The sequence below is a fragment of the Asterias rubens genome, chromosome 3, assembly GCF_902459465.1.
Source record: "Asterias rubens chromosome 3, eAstRub1.3, whole genome shotgun sequence".
Taxonomy (NCBI): Eukaryota; Metazoa; Echinodermata; class Asteroidea; order Forcipulatida; family Asteriidae; genus Asterias; species Asterias rubens.
Window position 1 is genome coordinate 2,126,672 of NC_047064.1, and position 22,120 is coordinate 2,148,791.

Consider the following 22,120-nt stretch of genomic DNA (forward strand, 5'->3'; position numbering starts at 1 on the left):
CAGCCTATTTTTACCTTCTCTGTCTTGCAATCGTATTTATTTAAACCAATGAGCAGTATTTTCACTTGAAATAATGTGCTTTGTTTTTATGTATTGCTGTATTTTGCATCTGCTTTGCTCCTGTCGTTCTTGTTTGTTTCTGGAGTTTGAAAATGTAACAATGTGATGGAGAAACATTTTTAAGCTACTTGTTTTATTGCACATAAGGTCCTTTTTGGTATCCTCTATTGGAAAAAGTGAGTAATTCGTCTGTAAATACTCTGTTCATTATAGACTTGATTCAAGTCTTAGATCGCGGTTATTCTTCTGCATCTCAGCCACGAAAAACGCTCCCGTTAGCTATCACTATTATAGCGCAATAAAGTAAGAAACTCTGTAAAACTTATCCGTTTTCCGACAACCTTGAGCTATGTACGTGTGTTGCATTTTTATGACAGACAGTTTTCGGATATGCATTGTGGGCGTACTTAGTATTGGTGAAAATCGTTTCTCGTTTTACTTTCACACACAGCGCAGCCAACTTAACAACAGTGCCCGCATCGCCCGTAACGAGAAACGTATTGCACCAAGACAAACGCGTAAGACTAACGCGTCGTATGCTTCTAAACATATACGAAAACAACCGGTTATAAACAGCTCCAGTTGGTTTTTATCAATCGTTTAAACACCCCACATGACGCTCTCTTTACCAATAGGAATAGCGAGACTGTCTGGAGTATTTATGAATGTTGGTTGAGAACTGACAAACCTGAGGAAGTTTGAGTTCGATCGGCCTTCTGCGTCACGAGAAAATAGTGAAAACCGATTACACATTTTTGCATGAAATCAATTTAAAATAAAAAGCGCCTGTCATAATAGCGATAAGAGCTAACATCTTTAGACTACTGATTGTTTCCTCGACATTTTGGCAAAATCCAAAAATACCCCTCAACTCAAGATCGAGCATTATATCAAGGCCCCTAATGGAAGAAGGGCCACTGAAAAACGCTACCTAAACTGTACATGCACGTTAGATGGAAAGCTGGCGTCAGAATACGCTGATTATTAGTGGCCATTCGTTGCCAATGGTAGACTTTTGGACGCAAGGTGGCAGCAGACTTACCGGGTGAATTTCAATTGTTTACGTAGTTCTGAGCATGCACACATGACCGAGAACAATGGATTTTACCTGGTAGGTCTGCTGCCACCAAGCGTCCCAAAAGTAACCCATTTGACAGACATACGCCATGAATACTTTGGACATTCGAATGCCATTCTTTCACCCGCTTAAAATGTTGAAGTTGTTCAAAAAAATATATATATTCTAGGCCCCGGCTAAGCGCGCCTTTGCGTCTCTCCTTACAAATCGCTAACGAATACAACTTATGACAAAAGTGTCCCGAGCGCCAATGTTTGTAATAGCCAATGACAACTTTTCAGAACCACCCCAAACTCATTTCATTATACATAATACACCAACATCCGATTTACCCCCAAAAAGGCAGGCAAATTAGCTCTATTTTCAACAGTATGACTTTTTGTGTAAAGTTTCAATGTACAGAAAGAAAGTAAGATAAAGCGTATCCTCAAAATATTTTTTTTTTGGAGGGGAACAAATATTATTTTGAGGTTGTGAAATTATATTTCCAAATGGAATTACTTTTTTGTTTTTACCTTTCCCGTGGATTGTCGTAACGTCCACAGGGAGGACGGTTTCACGACTGTTCACAACGTGTTTCAAGACCTACACGTACTATACCAGTTGCACGTTTATCGCCTTTTGATTTTAGTGTATAAAATTGTAATGGCTTTTTGTGGGGGGGGGGGGTAATCTGTTGATGTCAAAGAAAAGAAGATTTGACTGACGTATGGGTTGTGACAGTTGTTTACACGCGTTAACAAAAGTGAATATTATATTCCTTATTCACATTATTTTGTAATTAAAAAGAAATGAGTTTCGGGTTTATTTGTTTGTTTGTTTTTGTTTGGCTTTTGTTGTTCGTCAATTAAAGGAACACGTTGCCTTGGATCGGACGAGTTGGTCTTTGAAAAGCGATTGTAACTGTTTCATATAAAATGCATATGGTTGGAAAGATGTTTTAAAAGTAGAATACAATGATCCACACAAACATGCCTCGAAATTGCACGGTTTTCCTTTTACCTCGTCGACTAACACGGTCGGCCATTTATGGGCGTCAAATTTTTGACTCCCATAAATGGCCGACCGTGTTAGTTCGCAAAGTAAAAAGAAAACCACGCAATTTCGAGGCAAACTTGTGTGGATAACTGTATTCTACTTGTAAAACATCTTTCCAACCATATACATTTTATATCAAAAAAACGGTTACAAAGGCTCAGTTATAGACCAACTCGTCCGATCCAATGCAACGTGATCCTTTAATCAAAATACACGCTGGGAACAGCTGCTGCGTATTATTTTGATTGCTTATCCTTGACGCAAGAGAACATTTTGCCTACGCAGAAAATTACCTTGTTAATTATATGGTTGCTCCATATAATTAGGAAACTTTTTCTTCCGTGATTAGAGCCAAAGACAACATGTGGATAAACATGGTGGACGTTCCTCAATGGAATAAGAATTACGCAAAATAAAAGAAAATGCCACTCGATCGTCCCCTCCCATATCTTTTTAGAAGCTTAATCCATTTTTTTGTTTCTTTCTTTATTTCACATTTTTATTTATCCAAAAATGTAAAGTGTGTGTGTATTTCTACTTAAAAATAATATATCGAAGTCTTATATAGCGCACGTATCTACCAAACAAGACACTCAATGAGCTAAGTATAAACAAAATTTCAGAGAGATGGGTTATGAATTCTGAGACCAAATTATGTAGCACCATATGAGGGTTTAAAAGGTGAAAGGGCACATACAGCAGCCACAGCCAGGAACACCGAGGCGAACCCCTTCTCATTTCGATAAGTGCACTTGGTTCTTGGTGCGGATCCCTTAACTTACCAATAATTTAAACAGCCAAGAAAGGATGATCTCAAATATATAGATGTTACAGTTTTCTGTGTTACAGTCTTACCTCGCGTTAAGACATGGTAAACATGTCTTTTCTCCAGACGCTCCAAGCCAAATTTCTGAAAAAGGCGGGGTAAAACGAACCACTCAATACATGACGCGTGACGTCATCGGCGGCTAAATTATGGAACCTGCACACACACGTACACGACAATGCGTAAACAAAGTAACATACAATAGGCAATGCGAATACATGTATGTATAGACGGATTGATCAAGATGTTGAACACCTCTAGTTGTGCTGAATGGGAAGAAAACAGCGTTCTGTCCAAGGATGTAGAGTACTCCAGTGACTCTAGATCTTCAAGCTCCTGGGAAGAAGGACTCAGGGCCGATGGAAACGACCTGGAGGATCTTGAAGTGCCCGGAGCACTGCCCGGAGGTACTGGTCCAGCATGGAACCATTAACGACTTGTACATAGTATAACTTAGATTCAGTAAAGCTTTAACATTCCATGGACATGAGTGCGTTCAGTAAAACGGCCATAACTTCTCTTAGAAATAATCAATTTGATTAATTCTTCTTTTTTTTTCAAATAAGCAAGAAATACTTCTTGCTTATAATGTGTTTCACTAGGGTTGCAAACGCTCAGTTATAGACCAACTCGTCCGATCCAATGCAACGTAATCCTTTAATCAAAATACACGCTGGGAACAGCTGCGGCGTATTGGATTGCTTATCCTTGTTAGTGTCACATGACGCAAGAGAACGTTTTGCCTACGCAGAAAAGTACCTTGTTAATTATATGGTTGCTCCATATAATTAAGAAACTTTTTCTTCCGTGATTAGAGCCAAAGACAACATGTGGATAAACATAATAATAATAATAAGACTTGTAATGCGCACATATCCACCCTGCTGGGTGTTCAAGGCGCAGTAAAACCAAAAACAAAACAAAAACAAAACACAACACAAAGAAAAACAGACACAACAAAATTAGTCATTGAAAACCTGTGACATAAGATAAGTTTTGAGAAGAGACTTGAATTTTGCGGTACAAACACAAGATCGAAGATTAAGTGGTAGAGAGTTCCAGATGCGTGGCGCGGCTGAAGAAAAAGACCTGTCACCCCATGAGTGTCGAGACTTGGGTTCAATGAGGAGAAGCATGGAACTTGATCGAAGATTCCTTGATGGAGTGTAAACTTGAAGCAGTTCAGAAATATAGTGGGGAGCCTTGCCGTTTAGAGCTTTGTGGACAATGAGCATCAGCTTGAAGATGATTCGTTGAGAGATAGGGAGCCAGTGTAGTTGTTTCAGAATGGGGGTGATAGAACAGGATTTTCTAGACATTGTCACAATGCGGGCAGCAGTATTTTGGAGCCGTTGAAGTCGGGAAATCATTTTTATTTATCCAAAATATGGTAAACATGTCTTTTCTCCAGACGCTCCAAGCCAAATTTCTGAAAAAGGCGGGGTAAAACGAACCACTCAATACATGACGCGTGGCGTCATCGGCGGCTAAATTATGGAACCTGCACACACACGTACACGACAATGCGCAAAAAAAGTAACGTACAATAGGCAATGCGAATACATGTATGTATAGACGGATTGATCAAGATGTCGAACACCTCTAGTAGTACTGAATGGGAAGAAAACAGCGTTCTGTCCAAGGATGTAGAGTACTCCAGTGACTCTAGATCTTTAAGCTCCTGGGAAGAAGGACTCAGGGCCGATGGAAACGACTTGGAGGATCTTGAAGTGCCCGGAGCACTTACTGCCCGGAGGTACTGGTCCAGCATGGAACCATTAACGACTTGTACAAAGTCTAACTTAGATTCAGTAAAGCTTTAACATTCCATGGACATGAGTACGTTCAGTAAAACGGCCATAACTTCTCTTAGAAATAATCAATTTGATTAATTCTTCTTCTTTTTCTTCAAATAAGCAGGAAATACTTCTTGCTTATAATGTGTTTCACTAGGGTTTTGAGTGTCAGTTGTTGTTTTGTTTTTATACATTATCAATCTCGGTCAACTTCTTTTGACTCACCATGTAATTACACTCCTGTTGTTTTTAAGACCATACAAAGACAGTGCCATGATTACTTTCCAGACGAGTAGATGATAATTGCTTAAAGTCTTATCATAATAAACCAAGTAGGAGCTTGTTTACTTATTAATGCACCGGGTGCAGTTTTCAGAAGTCAAAAGTTTTATAATGGAGCAAACCCGTCATTGATGACGTTTGAAGACACATGACACATTTTGGTAACATTGTCAAAGACCAGTCTTATCACTTGGTGTATCTCAACCCAAGTTCTGAGAAATGATGGAAGAAAAAACACCCTGGTCACACGAAGTTGTCATGTTTTAATGAGACCCTAATTCTGGCCCAATTTATTTTAAAAAGAACGGTGGACACCCTTTTTTTCTGCAAAAACACTAAATATTATTTTTTTTTAAATACGAAAGACAACAAAATGTGTCTTTAGATATTTGAGTTATAATAGTGAACATAAACTATAGTGAGTGTTTTGTGTGACTTTTAACCCCCTGTCTAATCTACCCCACTTGGCAAAGACGGCGCCCCCCATGTTTTCATACTTTAACACACTACTTTACTCTTAGAAGACACCCCCCCCCCCTTCCATTAGTTTGTGACTATCATGATTATCATTTTACAGGGTGTCAGTCTATGTGTATATACGGACCCCCTCAAGGGACTGTGGTCAAAAATTGAAAAACGTAAAAACAACAATTATTTCGTTCACTCTAAGTAACTGAGCGGTTCAATGTCTTGATATACTTTTTTAATTTCCTAGTATCATCGAGATGGCCGTGCTAAAGCAGCCTGTTGGTGGTTTGGTTTGGTTTTGTTTTGTTGTCGTTGTTTAGCTGTTCCGACCTGCTGTGTGTGAACAGGTATTGGGAGCTTTTCGCCAATATTTGTATTTTGCTATAGCTATCTATTTGCTTCAGCTAAAATCCCTATTATGTACACGATTTTCTGTTGTCCTTTAAAATTTAATTATTAAATTGTATACCTTTTTGTGGTTTTTAGACTGCCTGTTCTATGATAAGTGTTGTTTTTAAAATATTGTATTTTAGTGTAAAGCGCCCTGGGGCCTGGCATAACGCGCTGTATAATTACTCTTGAATTATTATTATTATTTAAAGAGTTAAATCCTGTATCAAATTGAAGCCAATAATGATTAAAATACAAAAAAAATTAATTAGCCGTGGTACCATAACGCCGACAGTAGCATAAATTTGTGATGTTATAAATGTGAGAGATACTGAAGACGTGACTTGTGGCCTCGTATATCGGACAACGTCACAATGACGTCACTTTTTGCGCGTTTTAACATTTGTTCAGTTGTATAAACACAAACAAATACGACTTCCAGAAATATAATCATGCGATTAATCTAAAATAGTACATGTTCTAGATGAAAAGAAACTTTTTCTTAAAACAACAAAGAATTTACTGACGAAGGTCAGTCCATGTAATTTTTTTTAAATGGCTCAAATATTTCAGTAGACAAAACAACTGGTCCCGATCCCATGGCAAATTTCCCGGAATGGATAGGGCGTAAAATAATTGTATTATTGAACATTGTAAAGTTCTAAACTTCACCAACTCCTAGTCCCATATTTTATCACCAGTGTTTTGCGTTTTTTGTACAATACACATAGAGTTCTTACGGTCGCCGACTCAGTTAAGTCTAAGTTCACTTACACAAGTTGAGAAACGTTCTTGCGGGTAATTAGCAGATGTGTTTGCCCCCCGGGACGAATTCATAAAAAAAAAACTTAAAAAACATGAATTAAGGGTAACTTCTTCAGGAAATCACAGTGACAGTGTAGCAAACTAAAACACTGACGCGAACACACAAGCACAAATTCGATGCGTTAAGCTGAAGAATTTATTAGAGGCACTGCTGGACACTATTGGTAATTACTCAAAATAATTAATAGCATGGAGAGCTGTTGGTAGTATATAGAAAGAGGTAGTAGGCCTACCTCGCTCAAATACTATGAGCATTCAGCTGAAGCCTTTTCTTATGAATCTGAAAGCACAAATTGAGACCAAATTGAGCCAACAGTCTCACAGATTTTTTATTTTATGGATTTGTTGGGATACACCAAAACAAAACTACGCGTCCAGTGCCTTTAAGTGCACGCTGTGTGTTCTGGTGGGTCGAGACCTGGACTCCCAATTTCATAGAGCTGCAAAAATTTGCTCGGCATGAAATTTCTTCCTTGATAAAAACAGGATTACCAACCAAATTTCCATTTGTTGGATATTGCTTGTTACTGGTTTTCAGCTGTTGTTTGCTTATCCTGAAAATCACATGGAAATTTAGTTGATAATCCTATTTTTATCAAGGCAAAAATTTCATGCTCAGCAAATTTTTGTGCTTAGCAGCTCTATGAAATTGGGCCGTGAAGAATCTTACTTGCTCTTCTCCAAATTAAGAACTCTCTCATTTACTATACAATCAACTTCTTGTAAATGGATATGTAAAAATAAATAATAATTTATGGCTCTTCAAAGATTTTAAAGACACTATCGGGAATTACTCAAAATTATTATTAGCATAAAACCTTACTTGGTACAATGAGTAATGGGGAGTTGTTGATAGTATGAAACATTGTGAGAAACGGCTCCCTCTGAAGTAACGTAGTTTTTAATAAGAAAAGAAGTATTTTTCCATGAATTTGATTTCGAGACCTCAGAATTAGCATTTGAGGTCTCGAAATCAAGCATAAAGCACACAACTTAGTGTGACAAGGGTGTTTTTTCCTTCATTATTATCTCGCAACTTCGATGACCGATTGAGCTCAAATTTCCACAGGTTTGTAATTTTATGCTTACACCAAGAAACACCAAATGAGAAGACTGGTCTTTTTAATCAATAGTGTTCAGTGTCTTTAAGTCCTAACTTGTGAGACATGCCGTGTTATTTGGGTTTAAGGCTGCGTACTCAATGAGACTTTGTGAGGGGCAGTTCATATTTCGTACTAATTTGTAAGACCCTTTCCATCATATGGGGTTACTTGTGAGACCTGTTCCTTGGTAGGAGGGTAGTTCTCTTTCCGCACTAAAATCACGCTGTGGTCTATTAACGGTGGGCAAGTACTAATAGGAATTTTACCGGCCATTCTCAGAGCCAAGATACTGTGTTTGTTAGAACAAACAAAGTGTCTTGGCTCTGAGAAAAGCCGGTTTGTTTTGCTCTACATTTCGGTCAGTGAGCTCTGACTATCTTCTGGACAATCATCAAACAATTTCACCTTTTAAATGATCGTCGGTATCACTTTATTATTAACACTTTTACATACAATACAGTCAAATACAATACATTTACAATCATATATTATAGTCACCTATAGCGTTGTTAACAAACCCTTTTGTTTTTATCTCGATTAAAGGCATTGGACACTATTGGTAGTTGTCAAAGGCCAGTCTTCTCATTTGGTGTATCTCAACATAATATGCATATAATAACAAACCTGTGAAAATTTGAGCTCAATTGGCCGTCGAAGTTGCGAGATAATATTGAAAGAAAAAATACCCTTGTCACACGGAGTTGTGTGCTTTCAGATGCTTGATTTCGAGACCTCAAATTCTAAATCTGAGGTCTCGAAATCAAATTCGGGGAAAATTACTTCTTTCTCGAAAACTACATCACTTCAGTGGGAGCCGTTTCTCACAATGTTTTATACTGTCAACAGCTCCCAATTACTCGTTACCAAGTAAGGTTTTAAGTTATTTTGAGTAACTACCAATAGTGTCCACTGCCTTTAATACTAATAGACGAATGCAACTACCAAATATTGAGCTTTAATGAGACACCGACAATATACTGGTATACTAATACTGATTGTGTTGTGAAATAAATAAATACACACAGGTGTGGGAGGGTGGACTTTTAGGTGCTACCTTCTAATAGAAAAGGTCTTCATTTCTTCCAATTAAACATTTTTAAACGGCCGTGTCACTAAAATACGACAAAATTGACATAAAAATTAGCCCTTTTTGTCTCGAGAAATAATATAACTAGACGACTATGTACACTACTGATGGCATTAGAATCAAGAAATGCTTATACCTAACTGGTCAAGGAAACTCAACAGTGTGATAACTTAAATACTAACGCTGACCTGCTGAAAATAAATATTATAATTGCAACATTACAGCCGTACTTTTTATTTGTAATGACAATATAAAGTCTTATGCAATGTTTTCATACTCACAACAGCTGCGCAGGACAAAAGAAGTATAGTTAGACTTTGAACACAAATGTGACCATCCACCACAAATGGGCTGTAAAGTTGCACTTGTACATTGCAGAGCCTATTAAATTGTTTGGGTTTTCAAGAAATCTTTGAGAAATCTGAATAAAAAAGTAGGTGGCTTTGAGAAATCATAACTTCGTCAAGAAAAGTCTGATTTAAATGTGGATGGGATCATTTTGAAGCTGATTACACACTCTCTCCAAAAATGCATTAGGCCCATGACAGTAAAAGTGTCAACTTTACAGCCCATTGGTGGTGGGTGGTCACAAATGAATTAGTGAAGTTGGTTGTTTAATTTCATACGTCCAAACACGATTAACTTTTGAATAAAGAGAATTTTGTTTTTTTGCAATACAACAAGGTTTCTACGTGCGACTGTTTCATGTCCGTTTGGTTATTTAGCAATTGTTCTGAAACCGCTGGTAGTAAACATACACTTGTATACATTTTACAGCCTGTGAGTTAAGCGTGACATTTCCCGTAGGTATCTTGAAATAAGTAGAGGCTAAACACTTTCCTCTGACTATTTATAAAGGAAGATACTGGCTTTCAATGTTTCTAGTTCAACCCTCGGCTTACGCTCCTTCTCCAGCCGTTTGAGTGTGTGAAACACCTCGACACTAATGATGGAGCCCAACCAAGCCGAGGTTTGTTTGAAGGCCCAAGGTTCCCATAGAGTCCCTAAACAGAAGACAAGTTTTTATGTCCACATCTGTTTTTTAGCAAAATACTAACGACACCCCCAAATTTGCTTCACAATGCTTTACATTTGTTGGCCATTAGTTATTAGATTTCAGTTAATGTTATTATAAACCACTTTGATGTTGATTGGATTTGGGGCATTGCATGGTGAGGTATCAATATATATTTGGTTTGTGTGCGTATACTTGCCAGGTAGAGTTTGTTCTTATAGAACCTGAGACTAATAACGTCCAACAAAATTTGTTTTTCTACCCGAACATTTTTTTTTTTTTTCAATTCAAACCCCGTTTTTGCCGACAGTTCGATACGGCACCCATTGGTCCTATTGCCTAAATTCCCCCATCTCGATTCCTATTCATGTATCTCATAAATAAATTGTCAGAGGTCAGTAGTATTTTAATTATGCAGTTCAAATAAAGCTCGCTACAGTGCGCATAGAGGCATTTTCCGCTACTGTTGTTAAAGACACTGGACACTATTGGTAATTGTTAAAGACCAGTCTTATGCATAAAATAACAAACCTGTGAACATTTGAGCTCAATCAGTCGTCGAAGTTGCGATATAACAATGTAAGAAAAATACCCTTGTCACACGAAGTTGTGTGCTTTGATCAGATGCTTGATTTCGAGACCTCAAATTCTAAATCTGAGGTATCGAAATCAAATTCGTGGAAAATTACTTCTTTCTCAAAAACTACGTCACTTCAGAGGGAGCCGTTTCTCGCAATGTTTTACACTATCAACCTCTCCCCATTACTTGTTACTAAGTGAGGTTTTATGCGAATAATTATTTTTGAGTTATTACCAGCAGTGTTCACTGTCTTTAAAGGGTTTGTGTAGTTTTTGTAAAACACAAATACTTCGGTCATACTGCTATTGCATTAAATGTAGTCTTCGTGTACACATGATTTCTACTACACGTTTTATTATTGATGGAATTGTATGGTTGATCAGCCTATTGCCTTTTTTTTCTTGAGAAATGGAATGATTTTTGCAACCTAATGAGTCTGAAGGATGAGTTGACCAAGCAGCCCAATTTTTAATGTGAAATTCGTTATTTCATTCAATAAAATTCCATCTGACATTGTATGACCCGGGTGAGTTTTAGTTGAAATTGGCCGGGAGAAATTACTCCGTCCGTTTTATAGATCTACCCTTTCTTTGAAGATATAGTTGCAACGGGTACAATCTGCGGGCGAGCCAACTGTGGAGGCCGGGGTTGCAAATCGCCCCTTGACGCTAACCGGACTGGCTGATCCTCTACCCGATTGGATCGACAACCCTTACCCACAAGAATACTCAATTGACGCCTGAAGTGTTTGTAGTTTAAGCAGTAAATGATGGGGTTCACAAACATATTGCAGGCCAATAGTCCAGTCAGGGCATCGTAAATAGTCTCATCCCAAAACTCAAGGAAGAAGAGTGCTTTCATGTAGTCGTACTCAGTTGGCGTCCAGCAGATCACGAACATGACACCAGCAAGTATGACTGTGGTTAGGACATTTTTCTTCGCTTCAATCAGTCTGTGCTGCCGGGCATTTACCGGTTTATCAAGTTTCTTGCTCAGCATGATCACGATCTTCGTATAGGATACGACTATGATTATGAGAGGAATGAAATACTCAACAGACAATACTATTGAGCCAGCCATTAGACGAATGCCAAGTTGCACATCTACGTCACGACAACGTCCGTTATTGGGCTCAAAGACCATGATCAAATGGGAAGCATAGACGAGCCCTAAGCTCCAGGAAGCCCCTAAAGCATACTTCAGCAAAGCACTAGACACGGTATTGCGATACTTCACCGGGTAGCAAGTTGCCACGAGTCGCTCTAGTGAAATAATGACCAGGTTGTAGGTGGATGCTATATTAACTGCCCAAAGAAGAAAGTCCGAGGATATTAAACGACACACCAGTTGATCGTAGACGTTACCTTCCAGAGTCACCGTCATCTCGACTGGTCTGATGACCTTATGCAAGAAGAAGACGACACCAGCAATGGTGTCTATAACGGACTGATGAAGGATGAGACGGTTAGTGAAGGAATCAAAGGCCCGTTGTCTGCTCACCATCACTGTGATTACCATGCTATTACCAAGCACCGCAAGACAAGCAATGATTGTATTCATAGCAGTGAAGAAAGAGTTACGTGATGCCGCCTCACCGACACTGCTAGCGTTTACACTCACACTCCAACTACTTTCTCCACCCATTGCCAAAAGTACAAAATATCACCTCCGACTGTAACGTGTCTCGTCACAACTTGTACTCGTGCGTGTTCCACCCCAAGTGTTAGTGACTGTCGTCCAGTTCGAGTCTTTATCAATTACGCTACAAACGTAGAGGGAGTTTCAGAGTGGGCGTGACTAGACAGTGTGTGGTGTAAAGTTCCAAAGTATCCTATTATGATATCTGAAATAGATCTTTGAGTTTCTTGGAAGGCGTGGCTATAGTACAACATACGGGGGAAGCTGTTTATCAAACGCAGTAGACACCATTGTAGTATTCTGTGGATAGCAGGTGTCACTGTGTAGCAGATACCTCAGCGAATCAAGAAAAAGATGAGATACATCTATACATGCGCTTTGATGGATAGTCCCACATAATCTTGCAGAAAAAAAAATATATATCGAATGTTACGAAGCGCCATTAGCGTCACCGACTAACGGATATGAAGACTATGGATGGCAATTATATTATTAGTATCAGTAAAACTCTCGCTGACTAGTTCTGCAGCTGCAGGTTGTTTACTAGGGTCAACTCTTTAAAGACGCTGGACACTATTGGTAATTACTCAAAATAATTATTGTCATAAAACCTTACTCGGTAACGAGTAATGGGGAGAGGTTGATAGTATAAAATATTGTGAGAAACGGCCCTATCTTAAGTGGAGTAGTTTTCGAAGAAAGAAGTAATTTGCCACGAATTTGATTTCGAGACCTCAGATTTAGAATTTGAGGTCTCGAAATCAAGCATCTGGAAGCACACAACTTCGTGTGACAAGGGTGTGTTTTCTTTCATTATTATCTCGCAACTTCGTCCACCGATTGAGCTCAAATTTTCACAGGTTTACTATTTTATGCATATGTTGAGATACACCAAGTGAGAAGACTGGTCTGTGACAATTTACTAATAGTGTCCATTGCCTTTAAAGACGCTGGACACTAATTGGTTATTGTCTTGTCACGTGTATCTCAACATTTTTTCATGCATACAAATACAAACCCGTAAAACTTGAGCTCAATTGGTCGTCGAAGTTGCGAGATCATAATGAAAGAAAAAGCACCCTTGTCACACAAAGGTGTGTGCTTTCAGATGCTTGGTTTCGTTACCTCATCATCTAATTCTGAGGTCTCGAAATCAAATTCGTGGAAAATTACTTCTTTCTCGAAAACTACGTCACTTCAGAGGTAGCCATATCTCACAATGTTTTATACAATCAACAACTCCCCATTACTCGTTACAAAGTTTGGTTTTATGCTAATAATTATTTCGAGTTATTACCAATAGTGTCCACTGCCTTAACCCCCAACAACATTTGTTTAAAGTCATCTGGAATTTTTGTTTTGGCTTCAAACATTAGAGTATATGTTCCTGAACAATAAAATAATTTTTTGAGAACAAATTGTTTTTAACGATTTATATGTTTACAAAATTAACTAAAGTTGTGTGGGGGTGACTCCGCCTACCCCTTTTGTGACTTCAATCGAGGAAGACTTTGCCTCGATCGAACATCGAACACACGTACGTGCAAGTACATTCAAGTCTTAGTCGTGAGTTTGTACGTTTTGAAAAAGGTTTTTTCTTGCATTTTCCGGCAATTTCGACCAGGTGTATTGTGCTGGATGCAGCAAAACAACTCAAGATGGTGTCAGTTTGCAAAGTGGTCCGGTCCGACGTCTTTTCCAGCGCTGTGCAGCAAACACTTCGAGCCGTCGTGCTTCGATAATCCGCAATACACTGCACATTTTGACATGAAGAGAAAAGTTCTTTTCTAAAACATGAAGCCATCCTAACAATTTTTCCAGCTAGTGGGGAAGTCGAAGAAGGTAACTGAAAGACGTAACGAACCTAAATGAGCATTTGCCTAACGTGAAAAAAAGCAGGTATTGTTTCAACTTTGAGGGCATGTTTTTAGCTTGCGCCAAGCGTCACTACGGGGCTGTCGCCCGACCGCGGTGGGGGCCAGGCACGGGGCCCCGACTTGGTGGAAAGACGGTGTTCTGGGAGCACGGCAAAGTGCAGAGTCGGGGGCACTCGTAGGAGAGGTGGTCCGTGGGGGCCAGCGGCGCTATATGTTGTGTTGGCACTGCATGCGATTCATTCTCGATTGACGTCACGGACAGCGCCTTCTCTGGAAACTAGTTTTTTTAAACCTTAGTTAATTGTTTATTCATATTCCACTCATCAGAACACATTATTTTAGTGACAAAAGCTTTATTTTGACAAAAGCCTAGGATTAAAGTATAATGTTATTAACAAAGCTACAACTATAATACAACATGACAGTGTCACGATGGTGGAAAGCAAACGTGACGACTGTGATATGAAACTCTTCACCAAAATGTCGTTTTTTAACACAAACTTACAACCTTTTTAACATTACATGGTTCTATTTTTGAACGACAGAAAGGAAAGCATATTATGATAATATTATTCACACCAATTGATGTTAGTACTGCAAACCTTTTCGTTAAGTTTAAATTATTTATTACAATTATTTGGGATAGTATCACACAAGTACCGGACGACACATTCAATCAGTATTGATTAAACACATTCAATCGGTACTGATTAAACACATTCAATCAGTATTGATTAAACACATTTGTGTGAAGGAGATTTACAACTTGTTTTCGGTTGTGTGCTGCAAATAGCGGACTCGCCATTTGCATATTATTAGTAATTAGTTATCATAATTGATTACTGGCAAGCACTTTCAAAAAATAAAGATCATTTTCTTTATCTTTTTCCAGAGGGAATTGTTGCATTCAAACTTTAAACAACAGTACAAAATATTGAAAAGCCATGACATAACAAAACTGCCTGTGATCGTTGCGCGGTCCCAACGGATTGTGCGCGGCGAGTAAACAGTCACTGTGCCTGTTACGTGTTAATTTGAACTTGAGGGTTTACTTTGCATCGTCTCCTTAAAAACTGCGCTGTTCTCAAGCGTATTCGAATTTCCGCGGGTACCAAGTTGGTCCCAACCATAATTGAGTTTTACGTTTTGTTCAATTCTGTTCATTCATTTCCTTAAGGGCAATGCCGTCAATTTCACCAAACTCTTCTTAACTGAGGATTAATCTTAGGACTTATGACGGGTTCAGTTCCGTATCCAAATACGTAGGGCGCATTGAACCCATCCTAAGTCAGGACGGGTTATTCGTCCTAACTCGAGTTAGTTTTCCTATCGTTTCGTAAAATCGGCTGCTGGACACTATTGGTAATTGTCAAAGACCAGTATTCTCACTTGGTGTATCCCAACATATGCATAAAATAACAAACCTGTTTAAATGTTGGCTCAATTTGATGATCAAATTTTGCTAGAGAATAGTGCAAGAAAAACACCTTTGTTGCATTACTTTGTGTCCTTTTAGATGCAAAATAAAATTCTTCGGCTGAAGTCTTTTATTATTTGAGTGGGAAAATACCACTTTCTCAAAAACTACGTTACTTCAGAGGGAGCCGTTTCTCACAAGGTTTTATACTGTCAACAGCTCTCAATTGCTCTCGTTTCCAAGTAAGTTTTTATACTAGCAATTCATTGCATTTAAAGTTTTTCGTGGCGAAACAAATCATACCGTATTGCTGGAGAAAGTATGTTTCTACGGAAGTGTATATAGGTCACACCAGAAAAAATCAAGCTCTACTATTGGATAAGTATTCTGTGGATTACTATTCCGGCCCAAGCGGATTACTAGTCCGCCGCGGATTACTATTCCGCCCGGGCTGGTTACTAATCCGCCCGGGCGGAATACTTATTCGCCTTGGCGGATTAACAGTGAAATGAGGATGTCTGTTGGTATGTGTTTATATTCCGCTCGGGCAGATAACTATTCCGCACGGGCGAAATAGTGGGGTCCGATTTTTTGTGTCGGTATGTCCTAAAAAATACACTTCCGTATGTTTCTACCATGAAAAAGAGAGTAAATTATTTGTTTTACAAATCAACAATGAAAGCCTGGGAATAAGACTTGACGGTTATAGCAAAATTAAAATTTGGCCGATTTGAAACCTTTGTAAGTGAAAAAAAAAAATAATAATAATAATAATAATAATAATAATAATAATAATAATAATAATAATAATAATAATAATAATAATAATAATAATAATAATAAAAACCCGTTTTTAAATAGCGCTTTTCACCCGGAGGCCGTCCTAAAGCGCTTCACATTATTACCCCTGGGGTGGATTTCACAAAGAGTTAGGACTAGTCTTATCTCGAGTTAGGACCAGTTACTCGTCCTAACTTAGGACTATCCATGCAATTTGTATACCTCCTAGGACTAGTCCTAAGTTAGGACTTGTCCTAACTCTTTGTGAAATCGACCCCTGGTCATTGGGCCTTAAATCATTCCTTAAACCATCTCAGCTCCCTGGTGGGGAGTATGCAGCCTGTGCAACATTAATATGCGCTACTCGGCTAAATAAATCACAAGAACCATCTCTGCCCTCACATGTACCCATTTACCCCTGGGTGGAGAGAAGCAATTATAAGTGTCTTGCTCGGGGACACAAGTGTCAATAAGCACCCTCGTCCATAGTTTGGGGGTATTTTCAGTTCCAAGACTGTTGTATAAAAATAGTTGTAAAAGAAGTCATTTGGTATCTTATAAAAATTAGTCATCAGTCGAGTTGTTTTCTTGTTTTTTTATGTAAGAGCGAGACTTGCACAGTCTATCGGCGATGTCTCTGGCATCATGATAGTCTTGGTCCATGACGTCACTTATCATACTCGTATTAACGTATCATAACTAGACGTGATAACCCGACAGAGGGCGCGTTTTTCTTCTTGAAAGTTCATTTCGGTTGACGACCACAGACTATGGCCCTTTTCGAAACCACGGCTTTGGCTTTGGATTCGGCTCAGGTTAGCTTGGCCCAGCAGTTGTTTTGACACTATAATGAGCGTGCTTTGCGCACGCGCTGAGGGTTTCAGACGAGAGGAAGGAGCCTGAAGCCGAACCCAAAACCCAATTTCGTGGGTTCGAAAGGGACATAAAAGAACAGGTTCTTTATGTCTGTGTTGATGACCGTCTGTATAGTTTCGCGGAAGCGGAAATCGAACCAAGAATAGACTTGCGCAAAGCTAGCGGGCGATACGGCGCGCTGCCCATTGTAGCGAGAATAGACTTGCGCAAAGCTAGCGGGCGATACGGCGCGCTGCCCATTGTAGCGAGAATAGACTTGCGCAAAGCTAGCGAGACACGGCGGCGCTGCCCAAAGTAGCGAGAATAGACTTGCGCAAATCTAGCGGGCGATACGGCGCACTGCCGCCCAAGAAAGCGAGAATTGACTATCGCAAGCAAGCGGGCGATACGGTGCGCTGCCCATGGTAGCTAGAATAGACTTGCTCAAAGTTAGCGAGACACGGCGCGCTGCCCAAAGTAGCGAGAACAGACTTGCGCAAAGCTAGCGGGCTATACGGCGCGCTGCCCATCGTAGTAGCGCGGCTGTGAAATAATCCATACGAAGGGGTCTTGGAACCAAGACTAGCATCTGTAGTGTTATGTGAACGTCATTTCCCAATACATCGCGAGTTTTAGGGCATCAATCTACGAGAAGCAATTCTTATTTTGCACGGCTGCTTGTAAGCCTAAGCAAACAACCGTGATGTAAGTGGAGATCAAGTCTACGGAGTGGGTTTGGTGGGAGTTTCTAAAGTCCAGGACGACGGCGTCCTGAAGTCGTGGTTTAATTTATTTGATTCCCTTTTTTTTTCTTTTTACTTTTTTTTCTTTTTTTCTTTTTTTTTTTTTTTTTGCGGGGGGGGGGTCATTTTTGGATTGACAACTACATTAAAATAAATTGAAATTTAGTTATTCATTTTTTTTCTTTTCTAAGTTGTAACTATATGGATATTATTTTCAAAAAGGGGAATTGAATTGCTTCTCGAGCGCAAAATAACACTGGTTGTGTTGACACCCAACATTAATCAAGAGCAAAAAGGAGCTCGGTTCTTAAAATGTTACAGGAACACTTTGGTAATTGGATTGGGCGATTTAGGCTATAAAAAAGCGTCTGTTGTGAGATGTATATGGTTGGAAAGACTACATGAAACCAAACGTATGTAATCCTTTTAAACGTTTGCAAGTCATTTATGTGTCATAGCAATTAAAAGGGATGACCATCCAATCTAACAGTAAACCAACTCGACACAACAGCTTTTCGTTGCGGACATCTTGGTCTTCGTTTTTTTCGGCCAGCAAATATCTTGTGAAAATCCGACAGCTGTATTGACTCTTTGTTGATCCAACGTACGTGACTTCTCTATAAGGCCAAGGTTAAAACCAATATAAAGAGGTATGCGTCTTTGCATCTCAAGCCAAGCAATGCCATTGTCACCACGTCTGCTTTGGTACCCTCTCTACGTCACTGTAGCTTGCTGCGCACTGATGAAATCTCCAGCTGAGAGATATTCACTACACTTCTTGAGCTTGACAGTCAACAATAAATGAAGTTGTGAAGAGACTTGTTACAGTCGGAGGTGATACTTGAACATTCGGAAATATGGATGGAGAAAGTGGATGGAGTTTGGGTGTGAATTCTAGCAGTGTTTGGGAGGAGGATTCGCGTAATGTTTTACTCAATGTTGTGAATACAATCATTGCTTGTCTTGCGGTGCTTGGTAATTGCATGGTAATCACAGTGATGGTGAGCAGACAACGGGCCTTTGATTCCTTCACTAACCGTCTCATCCTTCATCAGTCCGTTATAGACACCATTGCTGGTGTCGTCTTCTTCTTGCATAAGGTCATCAGACCAGTCGAGATGACGGTGTCTCTGCAAGGCAATATCTACGATCAACTGGTGTGTCGTTTTATAGCATCAGACTATCTCCTGTGGTCGGTTAATGTAGTATCAACCTACAACCTGGTCATTATATCGTTAGAGCGACTCATAGCAACTTGCTACCCGGTGAAGTATCGCAATACCTGGTCTATAGGTATGCTGAAGTATGCTGTTGGGGCTTCATGGGGTTTGGGGCTCGCCTATGGTACCCATATGATTATTATCTACACTGCCGATAACGGACATTGCCATGTTGTAGATATGCAGCTTGGAATACAGGTACTGGTTGGCGCAATTGTTGTAGGAATCGAATTCTTCATTCCTCTTGTCATCCTGGTCGTCTCCTATACGAAGATTTTGATCATGCTGAGCAAGAAACTTGTGAATGGCCGTCAGCAGAAACTCACCAAAGCAAAGAAGAATGTACTTATGACCGTTTTACTATCCAGCATCATGTTCGTGATCTGCTGGACACCAACTGAGTACGACTACATGAAAGAACTATTCTTCCCAGAGTTGTGGAACAAGACGGTTTACATCGCCCTGACTGGACTATTGGCCTGCAATATGTTTGTGAACCCCATCATTTACTGCTTTAACTACAAACACTTCAGGCGTCAATTGAGTATTCTTGTGGGTACGGGTTATAGAACCAATCGGGTAGAGGATCAGCCAGTCCGGTCAGTGTCAAGGGACGTTCTGCAACAAAGTTCACAGGCACCACATGTTGGCTTGAACGTCAATTAATGTGTTAGGTATCTTATCTCATTGATTGCACCTATTAGCAACTTCATCTTGAAAGATAATGTAGATCTAATTAGGATTGGGTTAATGTGAAAGGTTTCCGGCCAGATTCAACAAAAGTGCATTGGATTTTAAAGGTAGTGTATACTATTGGTAACTGTCAAAGAGCAGTATCCTCACTTGGTATAGACCTGTTCGTATACATGTGAAAAAACAAATCGTTTGAAAATGGAGTATCCCTGCACTTTCAAAGCTTTACTTACTTCTTGCAAATTTGTTTGAAGACAAATGTAGTCAACAATGTTATGGCACAGTTTTCAAAAGAGTGATACGTAGAAATCGGGTGTAAACTTTCAATGACAAAATACATCTCGTGATTCGTTGCTTTGTTTCCAACAAACTAAACATTATGGTTGAATATTTGCTTAAATCTGTTACGAAATGCTTTTGCTTTGCATTTTGTGACCTCCCACGGTATTCTACCTCGTTGGCCAAAAGCGGGCTGTGACGTTGCAATGGAGAGATCTAATGCCTTGGCAATGTCTCATTGTAGAATGCAATCGTCTGTTTAGGGCCATATTTCTCAAAACAAAAACAAGGGTTTTTATAAACATTATAACAGCGCGTGACTTTCATCAACCATTAATTTACAAGATTCGTGTAAAATGTGTGTTTTTTTTATTCCAAGAGCTGTGCGCTATCGACAATTAGCAACAGTGGTGTCTCAAATTCGTCTTTCGTTCTGAAATTCTGAAATTGTCATATACATTTTTGTTGAGACCTAGCTCTTCGTTGTAAATTATGTGATAAACAAACATCACTCAGACATCACCAATCCAGACACAAATTTATTATAAAATCCTTTCATAAAATACCGTTTAGTCAAGTGGATTATTCCACGAGTCTTGTGAACATATATGGGTTAATGTGAAAGACCAGTCGTCTCACCTGGTGTATCTCAACATATGCACAAAGTAACAAACCTGAGAACATTTGAACTCAATTGGTCGTCTAGGTTACGAGATAATCGGAAAAAATACCCTTTTCATACTAAGTTGTGTGCTTTCAGACGTTTGATTTCGAGACCATACGCGTGAGGTCTCAAAATTAATTCAAATAATTATTTGAATGAGAAATTACTTCTTTCTCAAAAACCACGCTACTTCACAATGTTTTATTATTTCCAACAGCTCTCCATTGCTCGTTACCAAGTACGTTTTTTAGCTAACAGTTATTTTGAGTGATTTCCAATCGTGTCCAGTGCCAAAACGCATCGATGTAAACACCGAGTAGAATTGTCTTTATTCTATGCACCAACTGCTGTCAGGGAGTTGAGACTAAAGAAATCTTAAGAACGTTAAAGTTATCGTCGCTCGGTTTCAACGCGAGGCCGAGTGAAAACTGATTTTAACTTAATAAATACAGGTAACATGCAAAGGTTTTTTTCTCCTTATTTGCAATCATGCCGCTAACATCATAATAGACTTGTAGACAAGTCGTTAAATGTGCGTCGCGGTGATAGCGTTCTGATTCTCTCTTTTTGTGAGGAGTATCGGTCGCCAGCAGCTCGATCGCGTGAGAGCAGTGTTCGATCGCGCTAAACTGAACCGACAACACGACTCGACTATCTCACCGCGGCAGACCATTAACGACTTGTCCACAAGTCTAACATCATGACTGTATCACTGTCACTGAGTAGCAAATACATCGAGAGTGTCCACGTTTAAGTCAATCCACGCGATGCAATTTTGTTCTTTTTGCGCAGATGGTGTTAGCTTAAACAACATTAGCGTGACAGAATGAGTTGACTTAGTGGTGTGCATTGCTTGTTCAAAGACGTCAGGACGTCATGCAGTCGTGGTTACATTTCTAAAGATCATTTTCTGTGTATTTGTTTTGATGTTTCGTTTTGTTTCTTTCTTAATAACAAAGTGAAGTATGTATATTAATTATTAACAAATATACTAACATTAAAATTAATTTTTATGTTAAATGTTTGTTTTAGGGGTAACATACGGAGTATGTTTTCAAAAGGGAAAAAATAAAGTGGTAATACAAAATAACAAGGATGGTGTTGGCGTGGAACCATACCAACAATAATCAAGTGCAAAGGTTTTGGGCTATACAATTCGTTTGTCGTTAAATGAATGGGGGAAGGATATTTGAATGGTAGAAATTCACTCTACCAACAACTAAGATGGCATAATCCTAAACCAAGATGGCGAGCTTCGAATCAAAGATTGCGCTTAAAAGTACAGTGTGTGCGTTCGATTGGCTTCCCTGTATCGACCCCGCAGTGCTCACTCAGGTGAGCCCCTGACAAGGGCTAATCGAACGATCACGCCCTCTCGTGGTAACGTCACGCATCTCGGGTCACCC

The 22,120-nt window shown here is 39.3% G+C and overlaps 2 protein-coding genes across 2 annotated transcripts; one reads left to right on the plus strand and one right to left on the minus strand.

Moving 5' to 3' along the window:
* Nucleotides 1–11,127: 11,127 nt before the first annotated feature.
* Nucleotides 11,128–12,192, minus strand: LOC117287968 (galanin receptor type 2-like). Its single transcript, XM_033768631.1, has one exon. It carries the CDS (start codon nt 12,190–12,192, stop codon nt 11,128–11,130), a length of 1,065 nt encoding a protein of 354 aa, XP_033624522.1.
* A 6,664-nt stretch (nt 12,193–18,856) lies between these two features.
* LOC117287969 (trace amine-associated receptor 5-like) lies at nt 18,857–19,744 on the plus strand. The gene has a single exon (XM_033768632.1). It carries the CDS (start codon nt 18,857–18,859, stop codon nt 19,742–19,744), a length of 888 nt encoding a protein of 295 aa, XP_033624523.1.
* The last annotated feature ends 2,376 nt before the right edge of the window (nt 19,745–22,120 follow it).